At 46.4% G+C, this 26,250-nt stretch overlaps 1 protein-coding gene across 1 annotated transcript; it reads left to right on the top strand.

The window, feature by feature from the left end:
- Positions 1–23,385, top strand: GABRP (gamma-aminobutyric acid type A receptor subunit pi). The gene is made up of 10 exons (XM_036392069.1): positions 1–145; positions 7,863–7,952; positions 9,288–9,397; positions 12,373–12,440; positions 14,783–15,000; positions 15,822–15,904; positions 18,208–18,345; positions 19,575–19,727; positions 20,256–20,449; positions 21,350–23,385. Exons 2-10 carry the CDS (start codon positions 7,897–7,899, stop codon positions 21,662–21,664), a joined length of 1,335 nt encoding a protein of 444 aa, XP_036247962.1. The 5' UTR covers positions 1–145; positions 7,863–7,896; the 3' UTR covers positions 21,665–23,385.
- The last annotated feature ends 2,865 nt before the right edge of the window (positions 23,386–26,250 follow it).

Consider the following 26,250-nt stretch of genomic DNA (forward strand, 5'->3'; position numbering starts at 1 on the left):
TGGAGATAGCACACACACCTGGCAGCTGACAAACCTGTGCCTGTGCTCTGCCAAGAAGCTGCTCCCACACCTGCCATGCTGGAGCTCCTGGGGAAGTGCCATGGGACCCCTGCTCACCTGTAACAGCAGAGGACAAGAGCTTCAGGTGAGACATTTATCTGCTCTTTCACTACTCTGCTGGGAGCATACATATGCCACATGAATAACATGAAGCCACAGTCTTCCACTGGCCAGAGCTTCTCAGCAAGAATTATTATTCTCAAAGAGTGAAAATAATAATAGGAAGTGTTGTCCTATAATCAACATCCAGTTACCTCAACAGCAAAACACTAGGATATGTCTGTGTCTGTGACTGTTCAGGACAAAATGAGGACCCAAAAGATTTTGAATTGGGTATATTGCTGCAGTGCTTGGAGAGATGCTGAGAGCTGTGGGGGTCCCTGCTGCACCCTCACCTCCTGAGGCACTGTGGCTGTTCAGTGGAGATGCTGCTGTGCCCCTGGGATGCATCCCACTGGTCAGTGCCATCTCATTTGCAGAGCAGCATAAAGCAATCATGGATTCATTTAAAGTGTTTTGGGATTTTTTTCCTTAAAAATATTCCTCACCCCTCTCTTGACAGAACAATATAGGCCTAGGTCTTCTGGGGGGAAAGTTAAACTAAAAGAAAGCCTTTTAATTAAGATTTTTTGATGTTTATGGTGTTCAGAACAGTTCCAAATACGAGGCACTATCAGTAGAGATAACTTTCTCTCTCTTGAACATGAAAACTAAAAGCTAGTACTTACTGCAGCTCATTTAATGAGTACATCTTGATCTGTTTTGTTGTCTCTGAGTGTATTTCATCCTATTAATATAAAGGTATGCAACTGTTTCCAATAAATCCTAATCTTGTGTAGTTATAATATCTGCCCAGCTTTTGACAGCCAAAGTCATTTGTTTGGATGAAATATTTATTTAACAAGTTAGGGAGCAAAAAGGAATTAGGTCATATCAGGTAAGAGCTTTGGCCAAAGATAAAACCATAATTGTGCATTTATCTGACATAATAACAGAACGTTGAGCACTTAAAAATGTGTATACAATTAACTGTCAGTTCCCAAACTCTTTCCTGTATCTGACAAGAGGTTACACCAACCTTCTTTTACATTTAATCTATATCTTTTGTCTTTAAAGTGGAGCTAAAATCATGAACATTGGGTGCTGATGTGCACACAGATAAAATGTTTTCAGGTTGTCATAGGCAATGTCATAATGGAAATAATTAAATGGGGTTCTAGATTGGAAAAAAACCAAGCCTGGTATCAGTCCAGAACTTTTGCTCTTACTTGAAATGTAGTTCTGGTATGAGCATCACTGGCCCATGGCCCCTGTTCAGAACACAGCAGGTTTGGTGACAGAGCATTTGCTGCGAGCACGGAGCACCATGTGTTTCTCAAAGAGCAGCCGGAACCTGCAGGGCATTTCACAGCGGGAGCTGCCTCACCCTGGGTAGTGCCCGGTGCTGGGGGTGCTGCAGAGCACTGGGCACCCAGGACTGCTCCCAAGACACGGCAGCTGAGGGCACCCCCAGCCCTGCTCCCTGTGCTGGGGCAGCCTGGCCCCGCTCTGCCCTTCCATGAGCAGCGAGGCTGGCACTTGAGGCACAGGGACAGAGCTGTGTTTGTGGTTTTAAATTGTGGGGAGAAAAAATCGAGGTGCTGGATCTATAATATAAATAACAGGACAAAATACAGCCCCACTAATGGCATCTCCCATAGCTGTGGGGCTTGAATTGTGGTAAGAACCTGCTGCATCAAAGTCTCTTTTACAGAGCAGTAGGAAAGACCAGAGATGATGTGGGATGGGGCTGGGCATTGAGGGCATTGGTGTGTGGGAAGGGAAGGGAAGGGAAGGGAAGGGAAGGGAAGGGAAGGGAAGGGAAGGGAAGGGAAGGGAAGGGAAGGGAAGGGAAGGGAAGGGAAGGGAAGGGAAGGGAAGGAAGGGAAGGGAAGGGAAGGGAAGGGAAGGGAAGGGAAGGGAAGGGAAGGGAAGGGAAGGGAAGGGAAGGGAAGGGAAGGGAAGGGAAGGGAAGGGAAGGGAAGGGAAGGGAAGGGAAGGGAAGGGAAGGGAAGGGAAGGGAAGGGAAGGGAAGGGAAGGGAAGGGAAGGGAAGGGAAGGGAAGGGAAGGGAAGGGAAGGGAAGGGAAGGGAAGGGAAGGGAAGGGAAGGGAAGGGAAGGGAAGGGAAGGGAAGGGAAGGGAAGGGTCACTACCTGGATTTATGTGTTCCTTGGCAAAGGCCTCAGCCAATGGGGATGGCTGAGCAGTACTGCAGCCTGGGACCAGGGCCACGGGTGGGAAAGCACTGACTAAAAGTGGTTCCTGTGCAGTCTGAGTCTGCTTTGAGGTCTGTGTTTGCTGTATCATTTCACCCAAAAAAAGCATACTGGTAATGACTTAGTGGTTGATTTTCTCTGTTGCTGAAGACACCGTTGTCAAGTTACAGAGTTTGATGTAAATAAGTCTAGAGTATAAAACAGCATTTCTTTTCACAGAATGTCAGTTTTCTCCCTCCTCTTTCTAGTCTGTCTTTCAAGCATTTATTTTGGAAAATCTAGAAAGATAAGTTATGCAATGGTCTGGCTTGGCAGTCACCTTAAAGGCTGAAGTGGGGCAGTACTGCTGCTGGGATGGCATTTGGCTCCAGGTCACTGCTGGTGCTGAGCCCCCACCTTGCCCTGCCTGTGCTCCTTTCTGCAGGTAGTCTTTGGCAAGAGCCCCACCCTCACCTCTCCCTGTAGCATGAGTGGGTTTTGCTTCTGCTTGAAGCTGCCAGGAGCCCAATGCAGAGCTACAGAAAATAAATGTGCTATGAACTGATTGATTTATTGGCATTTTCTAGCCCAGCAATTAATTCTGCTCTTGGGAGGCAGAACCAAAGCAGCAAGCAGGCTGTAAAGCCAGATCAGGGCTGATAAGGAATTCCTCCCTCGGTGGCCCTGTGCTAGCACACCGAGCAGCCTATTAAGGAATCATCTCCCCAGGATCCCTGGCCCCAGCAAGGATCAGCCCCAGCTGCAGCGCTCGGCAACAGAGCGGGGACTGCGAGGTGATGGGAAGGGGGTGGCAGCAGGGCTGGCACAGGGGTGAGCACTGCTGCTGCCCTCCCACGGGGCTGCAACCTGCACCTCAGGGCTGGCAGGTCACTGCTCTCACCTCACATTTTGCAGATTGCTTTGACACTCATTCTTAGTACATCTTAGCACAGATACATCTTCCCACAGCTCGAGCTGAAGAGCTGGGTGGCCCTAAATGTGATGGCCCTGTGCTGGTGGCTGATGGTGTCTGTGTGGGCTGTCCAGGGGTCAGCATTGGCCGCTGGGCAGTGGGGCCAGCTTGGGACTGGTGGTGTCTGTAAATGTGAGGCCTGTGGGGAACCTGAGGCAGCTGGGAGTGCTGACCCAGGATTTGGGAAATGGTCCCCACAGGTGCTAGAGGTGCCTGAAGTTGCCATGGTACCTCAGGCACCACAGTGGGTTCTCAGTCCTGGGGATGTGGGGGCCAGTAAGGAGGGGAGAGAGAGAACTACTCTTGCCACTGCTTGTGTCTCTCCCCCTTCTCAAGCAGACTGCACCCCCTCTCCCTGTCCACACTCTCTTTTTGTATCAATTTCTCACTTTTGAGACCTGTATTAAATTTCTCCCAGCCCTCAGGGAGCTCAGAAGGGAATTCAGATGCTGTAGGTAAAAGCTGCAGCATACAAGCAGCATTCCTGCTGGGAGGGTTTGTGTCACAACAGCTCAGCAGCTCACTGATACATCCCTTGGGCAGGCAACAAGTACCTGTGCAAAGCCAGTGCAGCAAAGAGAAGGCATGGAGAAGGAGGAGGCTGCTGCTGAGGAAACCTCCTTGAGCCACTTGTAAAATTCTCTGTGTTTAAAGGTCTCTCTGTGCTGCTTTCATGGGAATTTTCATCTATCTATAGCAAAAGAAATAAGCTGAATCTATGGTCTCTTCTACAAACCTTTCTGTTTCAGTCAAGTGGAATCAGTGTAGCTCTTTTTTTAATCCTGAATTGTGTCCTTCATGTGTACCTTGCAGTTCTGAACTGTTTGTATGTACAAACTGAAAAGTGAAAACTGGAAACATTGCATCCACTTTTGAGATAAAATTCAACCTCCCTCGGGGCAAGGCGAATAGCTCCCTCCAGCCTCGGGGATCCAGATGAAGTTTCTCAGAGTTGATGACCGTGCCCACCTCCTGCCAGAACCCACGGGAGCAAGGCAGCAGCACAGATTGCTGGCCAGTGCCACCAGCCAAGACTCCTCCTTGTGTCCTGCAGGTGCTCTGTGCTGCAGGGATGCGATGCTGATGGCATTGGGCACCACTGGGGCAGAGCTGGCCTGGCCCTAAGCTGCCTTTGGAGTTTGGAGCAGACATCTGCATCTTTGCAGGACTGAAACTGTGCAGCCCAGAGGAAGAAATGTAACAATTTTCCAGATTCTTCCTCCTCCCTTCTAAAAGGGATGCCTTGAGTTTAAAACAAAGCAGTTCATTTGAAACAAAAGACTAATGAATATAGCTGCTCTTGCTCTTTTGCAAGTCTAAACACCTCATCTTTCCTCAAAGAACAGCTCTAAATAATTTTATCTGCAAGCCCTAAGCAGGATTTTGTATTCATGGTAAGACACTTATTGAGTTAATTTATTTAATGCTGGGGCATAATTTCTAATAGTGGAGGAGTCCCTAGGCCCAGTGCAATTGTCTCCCTGTTAGGGCATTAATATTTAAAGGAGTTATAATATTATGTCAATTGATCTGTGTCCTTTAGGAAGTAGGTTAGCAGTTATTGATGGTCACTTGTGTGAAGGATTAGCTAAAAAAAAGCTGGTACTTGGCAGACCAATGCCTGCCCCCCGGTCAAATCCCACGTCCCGGCAGGGAGGGGCCCAGTGTCTGGGGCAGTGGGTCCGAATGGAATGTGAAGAATGCGGAGGGAAATAAGGCAGTGCCCGTCTGGAGGGTGCTGCTGCGGCTGCTCCGCAGTGCCGGGCTCAGGCAGCAGCAGGGGGAACGCTGCAGTGCCTTCGTGTGGCTGCCAGTGCTGCTGCTGTCAGCATTTCTTGGAGAGCTGTGAGTGAGCCTCGTGTGATCTGAGCGAGGAGCTGTTGGTACGTGTTCTGCAGGAGGCTCGTTCATCTTGTCAGATAGTCTTACTGATGACACTCAAGACAAATAACTTGACCTCTGTGTACCTTAATTTATCTGTTCTTAGAAGTGGGGAACATTTATGCTATTTCTTGAGTGATTAAAAATGAGAACTGTTCTGAATTTTAAAAAATTCTTGGTTGTTTTACTTCTGTATTAAATTCCATATTGCACTAAGAAACATGGTGCTGAATGGCCTTTAAAAACAAGGTAATGTGGAAACCAATCCAGATGAAATACCTTTGTGCTTATTGTAGATATTGAGTATTTATTGAGGAAAACTGAACGTTGGCATGGAAGGTCGTGCAGCTGCAGTGCAGCTTTTACTGTGCTGCCTGCAAGAACAAAATAAATGTGTTGGGTAAATGTGGGCCGTGGAGGTGCTCAGGAGGGTATGTGGCTGGTTTTCCCACAAAACTTCCTGCAGTGAGGAATGGTTCACTGCCCTGCAGAAACGCAGACTAATAGATGTGTAAGATGAATGATTGTGTCTGAACTGTGCTCCTCGAGGCCCCCATCTCCTATTTTTTCTTTGCATGCTTCTCTGTCAGCAGATTGTCAAGCCTTCAATTAATGCGTCACTTGCAGCTCCTTTCACCTCGCTCCCTGCTTTCAGCCCTGCCGGCTCCTTTCCCGTCCTGGGCAGGTGCTGCAGAGGCAGCTGCTCAGCCAGAGCACAGACACAATAAAGCGATCCTGTCCATCCCTCCTTTCCCGCTGGGAGAGCTCAGCGCGTCCCTGCTGCTGCTCCCCGGCTGGGGCGGCTCGGGCAGGGATTGAGCGCTGAGCTCCCCTGGCTGTGCCTGCCAGCACGGGCGGCAGGGGAAACCAGTTCCCTTTGCCATGGACATCGCAAAGGACCAAGGAGACTAATCCTGAATTACCAGGGGAACTGCACAGTTTATTTGACATTTACCTGTTACCTGGAAGCTTGGAAGAAAAATTCCCACGTGTTCAATGAGGATTTTTTGGCCATGTGTTTGCTGTAGCCTCTTGGTGTATTGACTATGCCCTTGGTCACCAAACAGTGTTTAAGGTTACATTTTTCTGTGAAAATGAAACCCTTTGCTGGACAGAGAAACATAAATACACAGCCTTATTACAATTTCTTCCTACTACTGGTAATCTCTGATGAAAGCTCCTGCCCTATAACAGCAGAATTTCTGTTGTATTAACTGACACACTGAGCAATGAAGAAATACTGTGGTTATATTCAGCTCTGGGCACTGGTGTCACCTTTCTCTTGCCCAGGAGTACTTATAGATTTCCGTTTCACTGCCTCCCAACCTTTTATACTTATTGTCTTTATGGTCATCCTGTGCAAAACATGGGATATTCATTAGGGATGCTCATGAGAGGTTCCTCAGCTGAAGTTTATGAAGTCTCATACTTTAACTGAAGTCTGATTTGTAAAATCAACTTATTTCTACAAGTTTTTTCAACAACCTGTACCAATCTTCCTTCTTTTCAATCAAAATTGTGGTCTAATATTGCTGTGAGTGGGTAAATGATTCTCTCTCTGGTCCTGCATCCTCACATTATACTGAGGAGCCCTTGAGAGCATCTAGAAACATCTGAGTACAATTTCAGAGAATGGGCTAGAAGAGCAAAGCCTTGTTGGAAATTCAGATGTGGGACTGGTATTAGAGCATATTGTGTTTTGAAAAAACTCCATCCTTTCTCCAGGGGGATGCCTTGCATTCATAGTACCTGAATGTTCAGGTATTTTACTGGCTCAGTGTGGGCAAAGTTGTTATTTCCTGGTGCTCTGCTTGTCCCATGGCACAGCACCAGAGCTGTGCATCTGGCTGAGGAGGCAGTGTCCTCTGGGCTCTATGGGAAGGATCTAACCCAAGCAGAAAACTCATGATGTTTGGGTTATTATGGTGCAGCTACATTGGAAGCTGAGGCTCTAAATGCCATGTGTGATGAGAGAGGTGCTAGGTCTGAAAAAAAGGTGTGTGACTGGAGCAGCACTTCCAGCAGGAAGCTGGAGATCAGAGTGGAGCAGAGTACAGCTCAGAGCTGCCACTGTGGCACCTGCTCCAAGGCCAGCACAAGCCCCAGGAGTCTTGGGCCAGCAGCCAAACTTGGTTCCACTCCCAGAAAAGTCAACGAAACCCCTTTGAAGTGCAGTGACCTCATGCTCTGCTGCATGCTAAGTGGCTTGCCAGCTTTGCTGTTAATAGCAGGGGTTTATCCCACGTACAATCAATGGAGCACAGAGTTACAGCACTTCTGTGAGGCTGGGCAGGGGAGCCTGCGACTAAAAGAGGCTGGAACTGCCATCTGTGGGCAGGATCTCTCTTGGCTTCAGAGTCTGACTGCTCTGGGAGCTACCCACACATTTTCCTATTTAATCAATCCATTCCTGTGGTGCCATTCTCAACATCAGCTATTGCCATCTCATACTGAGAGGAGAGGAGCTAGAATTCGTCGAGAACTTCAAGACCTGAGTTGTCACCAGGGCTTTTTATGTGGTAAGTGATAGAACATGCTGAAAAATTATACTAGTCAGGAAAAAGGACAGGAGCCACTGCATATCAGGTATGTTAAACATCAATCTGTGATGGTTCTGACTGTGCAGCATTTCTTCTCCCTGTCTCCTTCCCTGAAAAAATTAAAATAATTTTTCTTAAACCACAAGACTTCATCTTTCTTTTCTTCTTTACAGACAAGCAGAGCAAATACAGAAACAATCTCCAGACATGTTCTGCAGATATTTTTCCTTCTTTGGTCTGTGTCTTTTCCTTCCAACCCAAAGGTAAGTGTAGAGTTTGTTTTGTTTTAAAGGGAACATTTGAATGATATTTCACATAAATAATATGGGTCAAAAGGAAACTATGCTTCTAGTTATCCAGCCCACCCAAAGGTGGCAGGGTGCAGTCAGGGATGTGGTATAGGAGAGAGCAATCTTCATAGGTCCCTAAACCATATGATGTCCATTAACAGTGCAACCCTGATTTCCTGTTCAGAATCACACAGGTCGTAGTTCTTTACCAGAAATGCCTCCCACAAGGTTCCCAGCTCTGTTATTACCATCCTTGGTAGTACAAGTCCCAGATTTGTTGAAGTATTTACATACATACTGTGTAAAATCTTATTCTGCTGTAAGGTCCTGCTTAGTCTAAATCCTGCAGCTCCAAGGCCCTATTAACCCAGCTGTGAAGGAAACAGAAGAAAAACCTTGGTGAGAGCTGTGAGTAACTCTATGGCTGCTTCCTGCCCAGAACAGGGTCCTGGCACTGGGAGCAGCAAAGGCTCCTCTTGCCCAAAGCAAGAACAAACTCCTAACCTTTCATTCAGTTACATTTTTCTCAGGTGAGGCAGTGCCACCCTGCACCTTAACACTCACCTTTTACAGTCCAAACCCTATCCCTCTCACTGTCTGTGTGAGGGTACTGATCTGTCAGCCTCATAACACAGCTTCTGCCTTCAATGACCAGCCACAAAATGTAAATGTTGACATTGTAATCTAGAGTTGGACCCTCAGTATACCCAGCAGCTGGAGCAGCACTGCCCACACAGCTGAGGGGGTGTCTGTGAACTGCACAGTCCTCTACCTTTCCCCTCCAGTATTATTCCTGACAGCAGCTGTAGAAGCTGACACTCACATGTTATGAAGATGAAGCTTATTTAAGGGACTAGAGATTAGAAAGGAGGATGTTGGGCTTCAAGGTTTGTCTCAGGTTGTCATAAATGGGAGGAAAAAAGAAAATAATATTCCTTAAATAGACTGTACAAGAAAGAGCGGGAAGGGGAGATTGGGATTTATTTCTCAGGCTTGTGATCTACAGATCTTGATTTTTGTTTGAACAGAACTTTCTTGATTTTTCTGTTTGAACAGAACTTTCTTAAGATACTGTGTGTGCAACCTGTAGCTATCAGCTGAGGCAATTTGCCATTTTCCCACCTCTTGAAGGTGTTAATTATTCAGCCACGACAGCAATGTGAGCAAATGTTTGTGATTTCAATTATCTACTTGGTTTTAATAACTATTTTATACCGTTTGTTTGTTTGAGCACAAGCTGGAAGCAGCTGCAGCTGTACACCAGATGTGCCCAGCCCAGCATGTAACAGTTGGTGTTTGTGTCCCCAGGAGCTCTCTGGGTCATGGACCCAGTTTGCATGGCAGGGGTACAACGTCCCTCCCTGGATTTGAGAACCTCACCATGGGGTACAACAAATACCTCCGGCCCTACTTTGGTGGTATGTTGGCTCCACACAAGGGAGCATTTAAAATCGGTCTGTAACGCTCATGTGGAGGGGAGAGCAGGCTTTAACCTTGCTGCAGTTTCAAAGGTTGTGTTTCTTTTAAATTAGTTGGTGTCCCAGGCTGCCCTTCTTTCTCTGCATCCACTACTGTCTTGAATAGCTGGTGCACATATGTGTGGGGCTTGGGATCAGGTCCAGATGTGAGGTGAAGAGCAGGGAATTTATAAACTTTAACATCTCTATGAAAGACTTGACTAAATAACTAAATTCTGCTCTAAGTGTACAGGCTTTTGTTTAGAGCCTGACCCTTGTGATTTTCTGCTTTACTTTTGGTCACGTACAGCTATTATAGCTATTTATGCAGCTTTAGAGGAAAAAAGCCATTCTTCTTGCCTTGATTATTGACTTTTGACACATGCTTTCACCTCACACTGTGACAAAAATCTGTTTCAAACCCTAGTGAGACTCTGGGGAGTTGGGAGCAGGCAGGAATTTAGGAACTTATCTGAGGCTATTGAGCAATTTGGGTGTCAGGTCTCCCACCTTCCAGGTTAGTGCTGTCATCACATAGAGGAACAGGTTTCTCAGAATGACATTCAGAACCTAAAAAGTATCATTGAAAGTTTTAGAAACAGCAATGACCATTTTTATTTCTATTAATTTTGATTTTGTGCCTGAACTATTAATGAAACTCCGCTTGACAGAAAAATTTCCCATCAGCTTTCACAAGGCCATGGATATTTTCCATTGTTGACTGACCTGCTGCTACTGGCAGCCCTGAGCTGCTTCCTTTTTCTGGCCATGGTAATAAATGTCTGAGACAATACAGAATTTACCATCTTGCTCTGCCAAGAATGGCTGACCTGATGCAGGATTAGAAAAGCTCCTCTAAATCCTGTGACACCAGTGAGCAGATGCTTCTCTACAACAGAACAGAGATCCACTGCATCTGCAGCAAATGTTAAACAAAACCAGCCAGGACTCTTGTGTGACCTCCCCTGGAGGCCAAGTCACAGTTGTGTCCTGTGATCAGTAAATGCAGTGGGTTTGAGTCTGAATAGACAGAGACATGAACAACAGCTGCTTTCAAAAATACACATCTTCTGCAAATGAAATAAATTTATGAACCCGTTAAAACAAACAATCAAAGCCAAAACCACCTGGAAAGAGTTTCAGAAATTGTGTACATTGGTCGTTCCTCACTGTGATTCATGTGATGAGCAGCAATTTCAGCAGTTCCAGCAGGAAAGGCTCTGTTGTCATGCAGGCAGAGAGGGCTGTGCTGGAAAGCATTGAGCTGCGCTCGGAGCTCGGTGCTCCCCCAGCATCGGTGGAGCCCGGCCTGCAATGGAGTTCCCGTGTCTCTGTGTCCCTGTGTCCCCTTGTCCTCGTGTCTCCCTTTGTCCCCTTGTCCTCATGTCTCCCTTTCTCCCTGTGTCCCTTTGTTCCCTGTGTCCCAGTGTCCCTTTGTGCCCATGTCCCCATGTCCCTTTGTGCCCATGTCTCCGTGTCCTCATGTCCCCCTGTCCCTGTGTCCCCATGTCCCTGTGTCCTTTTGTGCCTGTGTCCCTGTGTCCCCATGTCCCTGTGTCCCTTTGTGCCCGTGTCCGTGTCCCAGTGTCCCTTTGTCCCCGTGTCCCTTTGTCCCTGTGTCCCCCTGTCCCCCTTCTCCCTTTGTACTTGTGCCCCCCTGTCCCTGTGTCCCCGTGTGTCCCTGTGTCCTCATGTCCCCTTTTTCCTCATGTCCCCCTGTCCCTGTGTCCCCGTGTCCCTTTTTCCCTGTGTCCCTTTGTCCTCGTGTCCCCATGTCCCCCGTCACTCTGTCCCTTTGTCCCCGTGTCCCTGTGTCCCCTGTCCCCCTGTCCCTGTGTCCCCATGTCCTCGTGTCCCCATGTCCCCCTGCCCCCATGTCCCTGTGTCCCCTGTCCCTGTGTCCCCATGTCCCCCTGTCCCCTTTGTCCCCGTGTCCCCCTGTCCCCTGTGTCCCCGTGTCCCCGTGTCCCTGTGTCCCCCTGTCCCCTTGTCCCCGTGTCCCTTTGTCCCCCTGTCCCCTTTGTCCCCGTGTCCCCCTGTCCCCTTTGTCCCCGTGTCCCCCGTCCCCTGTGTCCCCTTGTCTCGTGTCCCCCTGTCCCCCTGTCCCCGTATCCCCGTGTCCCCCTGTCCCCGTGTCCCCCTGTCCCCGTGTTCCCGTGTCCCCGTGTCCCCGTATCCCCGTGTCCCCCTGTCCCTGTGTCCCCCTGTCCCCCTGTCCCCTTTGTCCCCGTGTCCCTGTGTCCCCCTGTCCCCGTGTCCCCGTATCCCCGTGTCCCCCTGTCCCCGTATCCCCGTGTCCCCCTGTCCCCGTGTTCCTGTGTCCCCCTGTCACCCTGTCCCCCTGTCCCGGGCAGTGCTGCCCTCTCGCGGTGGCTCCCGGCGCTCGCGGCTCTCGCTTCGCGGGTCTGTCTCGGGCGGGAGCTGAGCCGGGCAGAGGCCGCTGCTCCTCCGCATTTCAGGAACGCCTGTTCTCGGGAACCAGGGACCTTCTTTCCTCTCGGTGGCTCCTCGCCACGAGCCGGGGCTGCCCAGCACTCCCTGAGCTGTGGGAAGTGCTCTGTGCAGAGGTTCCTGGCCTGGCTGCTCTGTGCCTGGTGTGGGCTGGGATCAAGGGACAAAGTGGCCCTGGCTGCCTGTCCAATGGCAAATGCCACTGAAATGTTGCTGACCTAAACTGTTGAGCTCTGCAGCCAGTGTTAATGGGTATTTGCCCTCTGCTACCACCACCAAACACAGAACTCCACCTCCCTAACAGTGACAACTGCATTTCAGATCATAGAATTTGTGAGCCTAATGCTCTGAAACTGTGTCTGACCCTCTGGGCCTCTGCAGTTTTAGTGACAGTGAGTGAGGCTGAGGACAGTGCCCACCCTGCACAGCATCCTGAGTGGCTTTACTTCCCTTCTCTCTACTGAAGCATTTCATTCCCTCTGCAGGAGAACCTGTACAAATTGCAATGAGTCTGGACATTGCAAGTATTTCTAGTATATCTGAGAGTGACATGGTAAGTGAAAAAAACCTTTTATTTTACAAGGTAAGATTGAGATATGCCTGAGAGACTTCACATGTATTCCTGTGTGTCCAGCACAGAAATGGTGATTTTGAAACTGCTTTGCTGTTGGGGACTGTTGACCACTTTCAGCAGTGGGATGAAAACAGAGCTTATTTATGACTGCAGACTATTGTCCTGGTTTAGGGCAAATTTGGGAGGAAACTGCCAAAAGGGTTCCTCTAGAAAGCAGATCCAAGCAGATCCTGTCCCAACTAGTTCATGAAAATATTTCCTTGGAGATAAGGGGAAAAGCCTGGTTATTTAGCAAGCAAAGTACACACAAGCATAAAAAATTAATAATATTAAACAATAAAACCTCTTGCTGTTCTGAAGAGATGGCAAATTCAGAAAGTTCTTTTCATGGGCTGTAGCTTGGCTCACTCAGTCTGTTATCAGTCCCTCCCATGCTGGAATGCCATGTCCTAGACCCAGGTGAGCCACAGGCATGAGCTCCTGGTGTTTTTCTGGGTTTTCAGTCTAGAGCAGGTTCAAACAGTTCCAAGAAAAAGAAAAAAAACCACAGTTCTGGGAACTTATCTGCCTCTGCTAGCTAAAAACTAACTAAAAGCAAAGGAGAGCTCTGTCCCACTGTCTGTCTGTGCTGCAGACAACAGTCTGTGAGAAGGAATGTGGGGGAGCAAGTGCAGTTTCTGAAAATGAGCCGCACACTTCTTTTCCCCCGCTTCACTTTCGGAAGCAGTCTTAAAGGTGCAGAACTTAATATCCAGCATAAACAGAGCAGACGATTAGGAATACAAACATCATAACGTCACCCTAAGACAACTGTGTAGATGCCATAGTAATGTGGGCTTACAAGAAAAAAGAAGTGGTTCCAAAAGTCCTACTGGTCATAAACTCAGCACCTTCTGGAAATCAGACCCCATGGATATAGAAAAAATCAATCCTGCATGGCATCCCTTGTGAGAAGGAAGTTGAATAGTCCAGCAGTACCTGTGGTGTCCAGAAGGCTCAGCAAAGCATCAGCTTCAGAGCCAAGTGGTGCTGCTTGGGGGCAGGCCAAACTCAAGTTAATCCCAGTGTTCTTAGATTCAAAATTCCTATTAAAATAGAAGGCACAAGTTTTCTTTTTTGACTTGTTTGGTTTTTTTTTTTAAGATGTCCCTGACATAACAGGTTGGATTCACTTACCTTTTTTCCCCAAAGTGCCAATGCCTCCTTAATGACCTGATTTATAGTACATGTGGAGTTTCCTAGCTCTAGGCAATGACTGATCTGTAATGTCAATGGCTTGTGGGGTGGCCTCAAGTGTGTGCTTCCTATCTGTTCTCTGCAAAATGGGCACAAAAGCATCAGTTATAAAAACTGCCCATTAAAAACATAAAGTACTGTAATTATTGTTATAAATGATCAGATTGGTAGCCAAATTTATGAAAAAGTTAACAAAGATTTGTTGGATCGATAACAAAAAAATAGAATTTCGAAAAAGAACCACCACAGCCAAGACAGCGTCAGCCCTGGGTGCAGGCACTGGGTAAACTAGGGTCCACTGACAAAGTGACAGCGTTTCCCCAGGAGTTCACCCCAAGTGCTTCCAGCAGCTAGCTTATATACAGTTTATTCTGCCTGAGGCAGAGATGACCACACGTTTCTTTGTGTCTCTTCACATGTAGAGCGGGATCCATACATGTGCAGGAACAGACAAAGAATAATCCGGAGACTCAGATGAATGTCTGAGCATCCAGGCAGAAGCTGCATTCACATGTAGTAGAGTGATACCTGTTCCTGAGTACCGCAGATGTAATCATGCCCAGGTGCAGGTCTTGTGAGTTTCTTGAGACATTCCATCAATCATGGTCCAGGAAGGTCTAGATGCTATCTCCCAGGTGCAGATGCCACGGGAAATCATCTATGATGGACTGGGACTGTCCCATTCATACGCTAACAGACCTGATATTATCTTAATGCTGTCTGGGAACTGGTTACAATGAGAATAGAACTCTGTTCCCAGCCAGAGTGGTCAAAGGCATAACTTTGGACCTTCACAATATTTTATACACACATATATCTATCTATATAGCATGAATTATCTCTACCATATATTACAATTATAATCTTTAGTCCTCAAACTCCACACCTTAGAGTGGAAATGTATTAGAAATATTACAGAGTGAATAAAACTGTGACAAAAGTAAAGCTTGAAGCTTGAAGCTTGAAGCCTGGCTGCAATCGGTTGAATAAGGATGTGTTCTGTCCCTTGTCACACATGTGGTGTGCCCCAGCTGTGCCGTGCAGGTGCCTGGACACACATCCCCAGGCTCTGCTCTGTTCCACAGGATTACACAGCCACCATCTCCCTGCGGCAGCGCTGGACAGACCCTCGGCTGGTCTTCCATGGCAACAAGAGCTTCACGCTGGATGCTCGCCTGGTGGAGTTGCTCTGGATGCCAGACACCTACATTGTGGAGTCAAAAAGGTCTTTCCTGCACGACGTCACTGTGGGCAACCGCCTCGTCAGGCTGTTCTCTAATGGCACTGTCTTGTATGCCTTAAGGTACAGAGACCTCTAGCTTTGCTGCTGCTGGCTCAGAATAGATTTCCAGAATTACCCTGGACAGGAGCAGGTACCACCTGTCACAGGTCATGAGTTTGGGGTCAACAAATCAGCTGTGAGCATTCTCTGCTGATCCATTTCCCTCTGTTCTGGCTTCCAGAAATGCCAGTCAAGGATCAGGATCTCCCATCAAGGTATATGCTGTATCCTGAGGCCTGCTCAGAAAGCTCATGAGTTTAGGTGTCACCAAGAAAAAATCCAGCCAGATGGGGGCATGGGAGGAATGGAAGGAGGACATCACAAAGTAAAAGTTCAACTGATAGTGAGAAACCATTTGCTTATCCAGTGATGACTTCTGTTTTTTTACCAAGAATTGTATTTGTCCATGAACTGCAGGAAGGCACCCAGCGCTTGAGTTAGCAATTCCTACAGTGCTCTCCTTAGCTTGCATTAAGTGAGTCCCAGTTACCTCAGCTGCAGAGCAAAACTCACCTACCTCCACATCAGAGAAAGTCAGAGTATGTGTGCAATTAGTCACTGCACCTCAAGTCGCAAGTGCTGATTCCTTAAGATGAGCAAATTGTAGCAATGGGGAAAAAAATGTGACTCTGCACTCTATATCCCACCAGATCAAAGCAAAATTCCTCCTTGGGGTACATTTTCATTGGGGTGGCTGCAGAGAGTGCTTGTTCTTGAGGGTTCTCAGTTAATTCATATCAAAGGTCCAAATAATCTAACTGACAGAGCAGAGCTTTGTGATCCAGTTTGCTGTGTAAAATATGCTTTTATTGCAATTTTCAGAGTTCTTTCTCTCCCTACAGAATCACTACTACTGTTGCCTGTAACATGGACCTGTCAAAATACCCTATGGACACCCAAACATGCCGACTGCAGCTAGAAAGCTGTAAGTATAATGTTCTAGAAAACTCTAAATTTTTTATTCATAAGTAACTACACATCTTGAATATTTGGATTAAGCACGGTGGCTTTCTGGAGTAGATTTTTATTCCTGAAAATTATTATGTCCAAAAGAAAACAACTTCTGTGTCATCATTCTTCAAAGTTTTGTGTTGTAATCCACAGCCCAGAAAATTCCTGTCACTGCGCAATTTATGCAAAAAAGTGGTAATAAAGAATATTTATTAAAGTGTAGATAATTAAATCTTGCACAGAAAGGATGAGGTAATGTTGGCTGGTTTTCAAAATTCAGATTCTTTTGAACACACAACTTCTTCAAAACTAACTTGCGAGGTAAGTGCCTGTGATACAGTACAAGAAGGAACAATTCTCACATCTTTAGGTAGCTAATACCTGTTGCAGCCCCCAAATCCCCGCTGCAAAAGGACATGGGGAAGGGTGGTTCTCACTAGAATTAGAGTTGAATGTGGCTCTCAAACTCATGAGCTGAAATTAGGGCCAAACCCAGGTTTGTGCTACCTGCCCCCCCACTAGGGAGGGGATACAGAGGATGAGACCCCTGTCAACAGAAGAGTGTCAGACTGAGAAGTCTCAAGAAGAGGAATTATCAGCGAGTTCTGTTCTCAGTTAGATTAAAAGCTCACCTAAGGCAATGCTGGCTGAGAAAGACTCCAAGGCAATGTGGGCCACTGCAGGGTTGCTGTCCCAAAGCTCGGCCAGTGCAGTGCTGCTGCTCCAGACCTGTGATGAGTATGCAGCTCCTGCTGCATGACACAAAACCAGACTTCCACCATCTCAGCATGGAAAAGACCAGATTTTTAATTTCTGGGGTTGCAGCATGAAGCACCTAGGGAAGAACATATTATTTTCACATTAAAATCATATTAGTTCACCATGGTTAACTTTATTACAAAGAATAGCTCCTGAAATAATAATGATTGGCCTCTTCTGCTAAAGTGGAGCATGTTTAGGCCTGGTTTAAAACTGATTGGATCCTACATCATGCTCAGTTGCTGTATAATTCCAATGAAATTACATACATATTGCCCACTGGAGATTTCATTAGGATAAGTGCCCAGAAATAATGCTATTTAAATATACGCCAGATGAATTAACAACAATCTATCACTTATAAAATTTTCCTGATTAACCACGATTTATAAAACCACTTAGGAACTTTGAAAAGTCACATGCTTAGGATTCTACTCAGGGATTCATGCTCTGGACACCTAATTTAGGAGTTCATCACGCCCAAGCTCTGGTAATTTGTGTCTAATAAGAAAACACAATTAGATGTAAATAGAGCTGCAACTTCATCTGATTCCTTCTACCAGGACAAATGGTTTATTATCAGAATCACAGCATCCCTACTCATGGTCTCAAAGAAGGGCTCTTAATAAAAAAATTAAATCAGTGAAACTGATGGACTTGTTTCCTAAATTAAGTCAAATTTTTGAAGGGAATGGCAGACTGGCAACTCAGTACAAGATTTACCCCTCAGACTGAGGTATCCCTCAGTCTAACGTGAGGTTATGTCACCCCTGGAGGTATACACTCAGATGGCATATATGGAGTCCCACTGCTTTGAGGCAGGAATTTGGTGTTACCTAAATGTTGTGTGCATTTATTTGTCCTCCGTAACTTAATGCCTTTGAGGATGTGAGGAATGATGTGTAGAAAAGGTTGTTTTTATGAGCAGGTTTCCTGGACAATGTGTACCCAGTCAGAGGAGCCTAGTTCATAACCACATAGCAGTCTCAGCTGTAAGCTCCTGACTAACTGAAAATGCATTTTCTGATGTTTTGAAGCACTTGACTCAGTGAAATGTGCTTCTGCTCTGTGGTAAGGGGCTCAGTGAGATCTGAATTCTCTTTCTTAACCACTGTGTTCCTCCTGCTCTCCTCTCAGACACCGGAGAGAGAGTCTGTATTTGAGGGTTAACCACGGCAGTACTAATATCCCATTGTATGTAATCAAGCTGTGTATGACAGCAATGGATTATCTTTGAAAACATGAATACCCCATGTAAACAACTGCAGCACGTTCTCAGCAGCCTTGCACGTTGTGTGTCATTCCCAGAGGTGTGTGTTCCTGTCCATATCTGGAGCAGCAGACCAAGGGCAGTGAAGGAAGCACAGCCGATGTCCCCGCGTGGTCAGACACAGCTCAGGGGCCTCTGTCCAGTGTGCAGTGCCAGGATCAGGGTTCTGCTCCCCACAGGAGGCAAAGCAGGGCACAGCTGGGCTCTCCCTGGCCACAGCAGTCACACAGTGTCTGTGTTCTCCTCAGGGGGCTACGATGAGAACGATGTCACCTTCACCTGGCTGAGGGGAAACAACTCCGTGCACGGCATGGAGAAGCTGCGGCTCTCCCAGTACACAGTGGAGCGCTACCACACCCTGGTCTCCAAGTCACAGCAGGAGACAGGTAAATCTGGGAGAGCAAAAAGCAGGGAAGGCTCTTGGGTATTCCCCTTTCCATCTCCTCTCCTTCTGTGGGCCAGGATCGTTTGATTCAGTCCTGAACCAGTAAAGCCTTTAGCAGATCTTAATCTCAGAAAAAGAGATGAACAGAAAGGTGGTGTCATCCTATTAGTTGCAGTCAGGATATTCTGTAAGATGGAAATCCACAGAAAGATGGAAGTTTAAAATATACTGTATTCATTTGATGGATTTTAAGGTTTTTTTTCCTTCTTCCTATTCTCCTCCACACATACCTGAAGAAACTCTATCCCTTCTATCCAGGTATGCAGTGTATAGGTACTGTGGAAAGCAATGTTTACAGTAACTAGGAGTAAAATTAATTTTTAAAATATACATTTGTTTGTAAATTACAATTCTATCACGATGGAATAACATATTTTTGTAGATCAGAATTCAATGTCTTTTTCATTATCAGTGTAAAATACTCTTTTCTCCAATTACAGATAGTATGAAAGGGGGCAAGACTTCCTTAGAATGACAAGGTTTTAAAAATAACAGTGCTTTGTTGTTTTGTTGCATACATAGCCATGAACAACATGGACTTTGTTTCTACACTTCAAAGGGAATTGTTGTTTATAGAACAGAAATACATCCTGAAAACACTACTGATCCAGCCTCAGAACCCTTATGTCAGTATTTACAACAAATTGGTTTTTAAAAGATGGAGAGCTCAAAAATATACCATTATCAAATATCACAAATCACTAATGAAAATGGGAGTCTGATTCTCTGTGATGATAAGGCACAGGGGTGCTTTGGGATGTGAGCCCAGAGCCTGCTGACATCAAGAGACAATGTTTTGTCTGTTTTTCAGCCATCAGGTAAGGCTGAACCTAGCAGTGCCCTTCAGAGCAGATGTTGGGAAAGGTGCTGTGCTGAGTGTGAGAGAGCAGGTGAGATTATCAGCCCTGCTCTGCTCGGAGCTGAGGCCCTGCTGTAACATTCCTGTCATGCTCAGGGGCAGGAACCCTTTGCAAGGCATCTGCTGTTCAGATGGGGTTGTTCAGATGCCTCTTTTTCTGTCAGTGCTGTGTGTGTCCTCCTGTGTCAGGTGTGTTACCTGCATAAACTCTGCTGAGCTCCATCAGCTGGTGCTGGTGCTGGGCTGTCCCAGTTTTACTTCGGGGGTCCTTGGGAACCTCACATTCACCAAGTCTCTTCTTTCATAAACAGGCAGTTACCCACGACTGATATTACAGTTTGAACTGAGAAGAAATGTCCTTTACTTCATATTGGAGACCTATGTGCCCTCCACTCTGCTTGTCATGTTGTCCTGGGTATCTTTTTGGATCACACTGGACTCAGTGCCTGCAAGAACCTGCATTGGTGAGTTCTTGCCTGAAGAATGGAGAAGATTTAAGCAGACAGAGGAGCCTTTGAAGGCTGGGTAGATGGTACTTTTCTTGAGCTACCTGCTCAGGGATAAATGGTCTGCTCGCCTCTGCTGTTCTTTGGGGCAGAGCTGGGTTGGTGTGGGGGAGATGCTGCGGCAGGGACATGTGCCCACCTGCAGGGCTCTGTGTGGCTGAAGCTCTCAGGAGATCCATTGCAGAGTAGAGGACAGGGTACAGGTGGTGTGCTTTGGAGAAAGCAGGATGGAGGGATTTCTTTACTGAAAGCATGAAAAACAAGAGAGCCAACTGCCTGTTGGAGCCAAGCTCCCAAAGGCAGGGAGAGCCTGTGTGAAGCTAGTGAATGCTACAAAAGTATTTCAGTTGCTATGATGGATGATTTGGCTTTGGTAAGAAGTGATGTCCTTTAACCAGCCAGCAATGGAGAGCAATGACATGAACAGAAGGGTAGGCCAAGACTTCTCCAAAGTGTCCACAAGAAAAATGTCTCTCTGTTTCCAAGGAGTTACAACAGTGCTTTCTATGACAACTCTGATGATCGGCTCACGAAGTTCACTTTCAAAAACCAACTGTTTCATTAAGGCCATTGATGTTTATCTTGGCATCTGCTTCAGCTTCATCTTTGGTGCCCTTGTGGAATATGCAGTGGCTCACTACAGTTCCTCACAGAAATGTGCAGCTAAAGTACCAGAAGAGGTAAGGCCCAATGTACCTTAATAAGGCCAGTGGTCTTGGACTGGCAATAATTAGTTCTCCATTAACTGAACAAGACAAATGGTCTTCTTGCTATAGATACATCAACAATGTTTCTCCTAACTGGCACTAAATCTAAACTTTTGTGTGTAACAAATACATGAATAGCACAGGACTGCTGTGTTTCTGGCAGACTTGTGAGCCGCAGCCTTAGCTGGCACTCCTGTTAGGTTCACAGGACCACATCCAGAAAGGCACTTGGGCCAGGCACTGGATTGGGTCCACAGCCCTGAGTTGAGCTCATGTGAGCAGGAAGCACCACTGCTTCTTTCAAATGCACTCAGAGAAGAGCCAGTATAACACAACTCTTCACTCTTCTGTCAAATAACTCCAATAAGGGAGGTACTTCCCTCTGCCAGAGGAAAACTGAACTCTTCTTCCTCCTTTCCCAGAAGACGCTTCCAAACATCTGTCCCACAGTGTTCTGTGGGGATTGTGAGAGTGAGTTGTTCAAGGGCTCAGCTTTAGTGTGAGAAATTAAATAATCAGGTATGACTGTAGTCCAGTTGTCATCAAGGGCCCAGATCCTGTTGGGAAAAAGGAGGTTTCCCACTGCAATACTGAGTTCCCAGACATTAAGCTACTGGGTAGACAGGAAGAGACGGATGTTGGATTACCCAGAGTAAAACTTGCTCAAGGATCTGAAAATATCTCTAGAAATACAGTGGTGGAAACAGGCATCTCTTGGACCTCAGGCCCTCCTAGGATTAGGCAGCAGCTGAAAGGTGTGTTTGAGTATTGGGATGACCACATATGAAGCTGTACTCTTATGTCTTTATCCTTATGGTCTTCCTCCTCTGCAGGAGAAGACAGACCTTAAAATTGTCCACCCTTGTTTCCTAGGGGCCTGCAAATGAACTGACTGAAGAAATGGAAGAAGTTAACATCACCAACATCCTCAAAAATTCCATCACCAGCTATAAACAAAAAATCAGCTTCACAAGCATTGAGATTTCCAGCGATAATGTTAACTGCAGTGACTTGACCATGAAAAATCATGAGAAAATCAAATGTGTCTTGAGGAACAAAATGCACAGGATCATTGGTTATTTCACAATTCAGAACCCTGGCAATGTGGACCACTACTCCAAATTGCTTTTCCCTTTGTTTTTCATGGTAGTCAATGTGTTTTACTGGGCTTATTATCTATATTTTTAGTAGAAATTAGTTGCTTCATTCTCCTACTTCAGCAGGAGTGGAATTGTGCCAGTGGGCATCCATGTACCTAACCTCAGTGAATTCAATGTGGACAAAAAGCTTCCTTGTGTTTCCTGAGGTACCCAGCAGAAGTGTGTGAGGTGTGCATGCATCAGCAGCACTGACTCTGACAGCAGCTCTTCAGCTGAGTGGCTATGCTGGGCTCTTCTGCTCATAGCTGCATTTCATACCACACTTCACTTGTCTGGAGATGGGTGTGCAGGACTGCACTGGCAGCTGCAGAGCACTACAGGTGGCAGAATTATTTTGGTAGCTTGGAGCAGGTTGGAACCTTCAAGATGAGATGTCCCAGAGGATGAATAGGATCATGACTGTTATTCTTTGTTTGCCAGAGAGAACAGAGGGACTGTGATTGCCTCCTCAATAGCTGCTCTGTTGCAGTGAGAGCCCCGAGGCAGCAGCAGGAGCTCAGTGCAGTGCAGCACAGTGGGATGCTTCTGTGCATGGTGCTGCTTTGTCCTGGATGGTGCAGAGCCAGGACAGTGATTCGGTACTGCACAGTGGTGCCTCACTGCTTTTAACCTGTAACTCACTGAAGTAACCCTCACTTGCTGAAGTTCTACATCCCTGAGACAGATGAAGGGTTGTTGTTTGTTGAGTTGCATTTTTTCAGAGATTTGGGAACATGAAATAGAGGCAACAAAATAATTTTGTAACCCATCTCTTATACTCTTCCTCTTGTACTGCACGTGAACAGATTCTACCACTTTCCATGTCTTCCTCACAAATTATTTTCTGTCCTGGAGAATGCTTCCTTTGACCTTCACTGCTACAAGCAGCTCTCACTCCTTGCCAGCCATAGGCACAAGTAGCCATTTGTCATCCCCTCCTTTACATGGCTGTGCAGCTGCGGCAAGTCAACAGTGCTGCTGGGTGTAAAACGTGCATGGGTTTGGGGTAGGCTAGTCTAAATCACCCTTTCAGTCTCACACTTTCACTTTTAGGCTGACACACTGTTACTTTTTTGAGAAAAATCATATACTAAGTGGGATCTGGAAACTACCTGAAGTCAGCTTTGTTTATCCTGCAATCAGCAGAAGCCAAAGTTTTCTTTTAAAGATAAATGAAATGCAGCCACACAGTTACATTAAAGAACCAAATATGATTTGGTACTGTGTAGCTTAAAAATACTGGAAATCTTTATTTGCTGTTTGTAAAATGAACGTTTTATGGCAGACTCCCCCACCTGGCACCCTTTTTTGGTCTGTGCTGCTTTCATCACTGAGAGGGGGCAATCCTGCAGTTATGTGGGCAGAATCAGAATTGCCTGCAGTGGCTCCATTCAGCAGAGTTCTGGCTGGGTGAGGCCTCTCAGTTTGTAGCTTATGTTAAGAGTCTCAGCATGCAGTGTTTGCTTAGCTTAAGTATCTCTTCTTGGGGGTTCCTAGAGAAGGTGAACAGAGCACGTGAAACTATAGATTTTTTACTTTAATAACTTTTTATTGAACCACTTCACCACACTGTACTTTGAGAGATCTAACCCAGATATCCATAAATCATCACTTTAACAAAGAGCAGCACAAGAAGACAGAGGGGAACAGGCTGACAATGGCAAGTGGATAAACACAAACTCCAATAATGAAGTGTTGGCTTGTATATACTGGCATTTGAAGTCCATTCCATAAAATGTAATAAAGTGAATGTTTGTGATATGAACACAACCCCTCAGAGAGATTCTCTACCAAAAAAAAAAAATCATCTCTTCTCTCTCTATTGGTTTCTTTCTTTAAAACCCAACTAAAATGCCCTTATGTGTTTTACACTAGTCACCAAATATTAATGTTAACAAAAGGAATTTCATTGTACAAGGCCCTCCAAGATGATCGAGTCCAGCTGTTCCCCCAGCCCTGCCAAGGCCACCACTAGCTCCTGTTCCCAATTTAAAAGCCACATCCACATGGCTTTTAAATCCCTCCGGGGATGGGTACTCCACCACTGCCCTGGGCAGTCTGTTCCAATGCCACCACCTTTCCGTGAAGAAATTTTCCATAATATCCAACTAAAGCCTGCCCTGGCCCAGCCTGAGGCCGTTCCCTCTGCTCCTGTCCCTGTTCCCTGGAGCACAGCCCGCCCCCCCCGGCTGTGCCCTCCTGGCAGGAGCTGTGCAGAGCCACAAGGGCCCCCTGAGCCTCCTTTGCTCCAGGCTGAGCCCCTGCCCAGCTCCCTCAGCTGCTCCTCACATAACTTATGCTACAGACCCTTTTCCAGAAAGGCCTTCTCCAACCTGAACAATACCTGATTTCAGCAGGTGGCTGCTCTCAGGGCTTGCTTTCATTTGCCACAGCTTTTGTTATGACTTTGCTGGCACCAGGGGTGAATCCTATTTCCCTCAAGAGACAGGAGCAGTTTATGCAAAATCCCTGTGCAGCAGAGACAAGGTGAGAGAATGTTGCTTATATCACAGCTTGGATTCTGGTCGCTTTCCCAGAGGAAGACCAAGATAGAATATCTCTGCATTCACTGTCATGGAGAAGACTCAGTACTGCTGTGAGAGAAAGCAGGAGCATCTGAAGGAACATCCCCCAAATTTCCTCTCTGTGCCTGATTTCCTGGCTGGTTTTAGGGACAGGTAGTTTTTGCTAATGTGACTTTGCATTATAAAGTTTCCTTTGCTTTGGAAAATATTAACTTTGCTCTGTTGACAGACAGGCCCTTCAGTTATAGCTGGAATATCCTAAAGCTTTAGTTCCCAGTAATAATAGGCTAAACTACAGCACCACTAGAGGCAAAAACTACATTATTTGAAATGAAACTTCTCATAAATATCCAGCTGTGAAGTAATTTTATATCAGCTGCTCTTATATAAACTGGAAAAGGCAAACTGTCCTATCCATCAGCATTAAGGTTGGCAATAAAATTACTCTGTATTCATAGTAAATTTTGGAGATCTCCCTTTCCATTAGACTTTCCCAGGAAACACTGTGGTTGCCACTCTGAAGAACTTTGCTGGTAGCAGCACCAGTGTCAACTGTGAGTTTCAGCCTCCTCGTGTTCCTCCTATCTCTGCCTCTGTAGGGGAGGGATGGATGGGCACCCACAGCAGCCAGAGATGACACTGCTGCTCAGACTGTCTGCTAAAAGCACCTTGAAACATTGTTGAAGTCAGAACTGTGTCAGGGTTTTCTATTTTGTTTTCTTCCAGCCCCTCTTCAAATGCTTAGAGCACATTTGTTGCAGGTCTGCAGGAGAATAGCGAGGGGCACACATGGATGTTGCTGGACACTTTCATGCCAGCCACACCCTGGTGGCAGAGGTAAGTGGGTGCCACCCAGAGCCCTACCTGTATTTCCCACCCTTTGCTGCCCACTGCCTGCAGGCCCCCCAGTCCACTATCCCATTTCTGTCCTGCTGCTTGTAGCTGGCAGCATGTGCAAGACTCTTTCTTGTGTTGCTCTTTTATTCTCTGGGTTTGTGGGCCAAGGTCTGATGTGTTTTCCCCAAGCCCTGGTGTCTTTGAAGCCCTGCTGTACCTGGTAGCACTCTCATGTCACTGGTGATGTACACAGCAACTGCCTTTGACACAAAAATTGCTTCACTCTGCATGAAACTGCAGTAAAACATGTCACCTGAAAGTACTGTGATCTGTGCAAAATAGACGGCTAATGGAAAAATGTCGCAGTACAGCTAGTCTGTACCTGAACAAGATAAATCTGGCCATAACAAATCCAATTTGGCTGACCTAGCTCATTCTAGAAAAGAGGTAACAGACCCAACCCTGTTCACACTTAAATGCAGATACCCCACTGGCCAGAGAGCTGGGCGGAGAGAGGTCTCATCCAATCAGCCATCTGGGCCTGGAAGATGCAAAGCCCCTAAAAAGGGCAGCCATAATAAACTCACTGCTGTTTGCTGATCTTGATCAGTGTGTAGTGCCGTGTGTCTGTCTCCAGTCCAACACCCCATGTGACTGAAAAGCATTCCCAAAACAAAGGCAGAAGGTGAACAAAAGTTCATGGTTTCCTCTCAACAGGAAGAGGAACGATGATGGCTTTTGCTTCTATACAGCAATGCGTGATGGACGGGTACAGAAAAAGGGTGAAGAGGAGCAGGCTAAATTTGCCAGGCTAGAAATGTGGGCAGGGCATATGGGTGAAATGTCCTCCTGGTATTTTCTGTGAAAGTCTCCTTGCTGCAACTCTCATCTCTCAAGAGAATGACTTCAGGGAAATGCTTGATTAACAGCTGCTGATGTTTCCAGCACCACCTTTCCATTCTGGGATGGGAGGCTCAGGTGTTTCTGGATAAGGCTGCAGAGTTTTCAGAAATTTAGTCTACTTAAAGGACAGAAGAGACACTGAACAGGCTTGAAAAAAAACCTTTGATATATCTGGCCCCTTGGAAAGAAATAACTCGTAGGAAGAGGAGTCAGTAAGCCTGTATTGAAACAAACCCAGCAGCTAGTACCAGCACAGTGCTATCAGGCACTTCTTTCATCTTTTTAAGTTAAAATTTGTCTGCAGTGACCAATAATGAATATGCTGAAATACATAACAGGAGAAATCTACAGAGAGCCACTGTTGGAGACA

This window comes from Molothrus ater, chromosome 15 (genome assembly GCF_012460135.2).
Source record: "Molothrus ater isolate BHLD 08-10-18 breed brown headed cowbird chromosome 15, BPBGC_Mater_1.1, whole genome shotgun sequence".
Lineage (NCBI taxonomy): Eukaryota > Metazoa > Chordata > Aves > Passeriformes > Icteridae > Molothrus > Molothrus ater.

Excerpts from the sequence above, each read along its gene's own strand:
- GABRP (XM_036392069.1), top strand. The coding sequence starts at position 7,897 with ATGTTCTGCAGATATTTTTCCTTCTTTGGTCTGTGTCTTTTCCTTCCA. Across the intron at positions 9,398-12,372 it reads CCTCCGGCCCTACTTTGGTG|GAGAACCTGTACAAATTGCA; the intron begins GTATGTTGGCTC and ends TTCCCTCTGCAG. Across the intron at positions 15,905-18,207 it reads CCGACTGCAGCTAGAAAGCT|GGGGCTACGATGAGAACGAT; the intron begins GTAAGTATAATG and ends TGTTCTCCTCAG.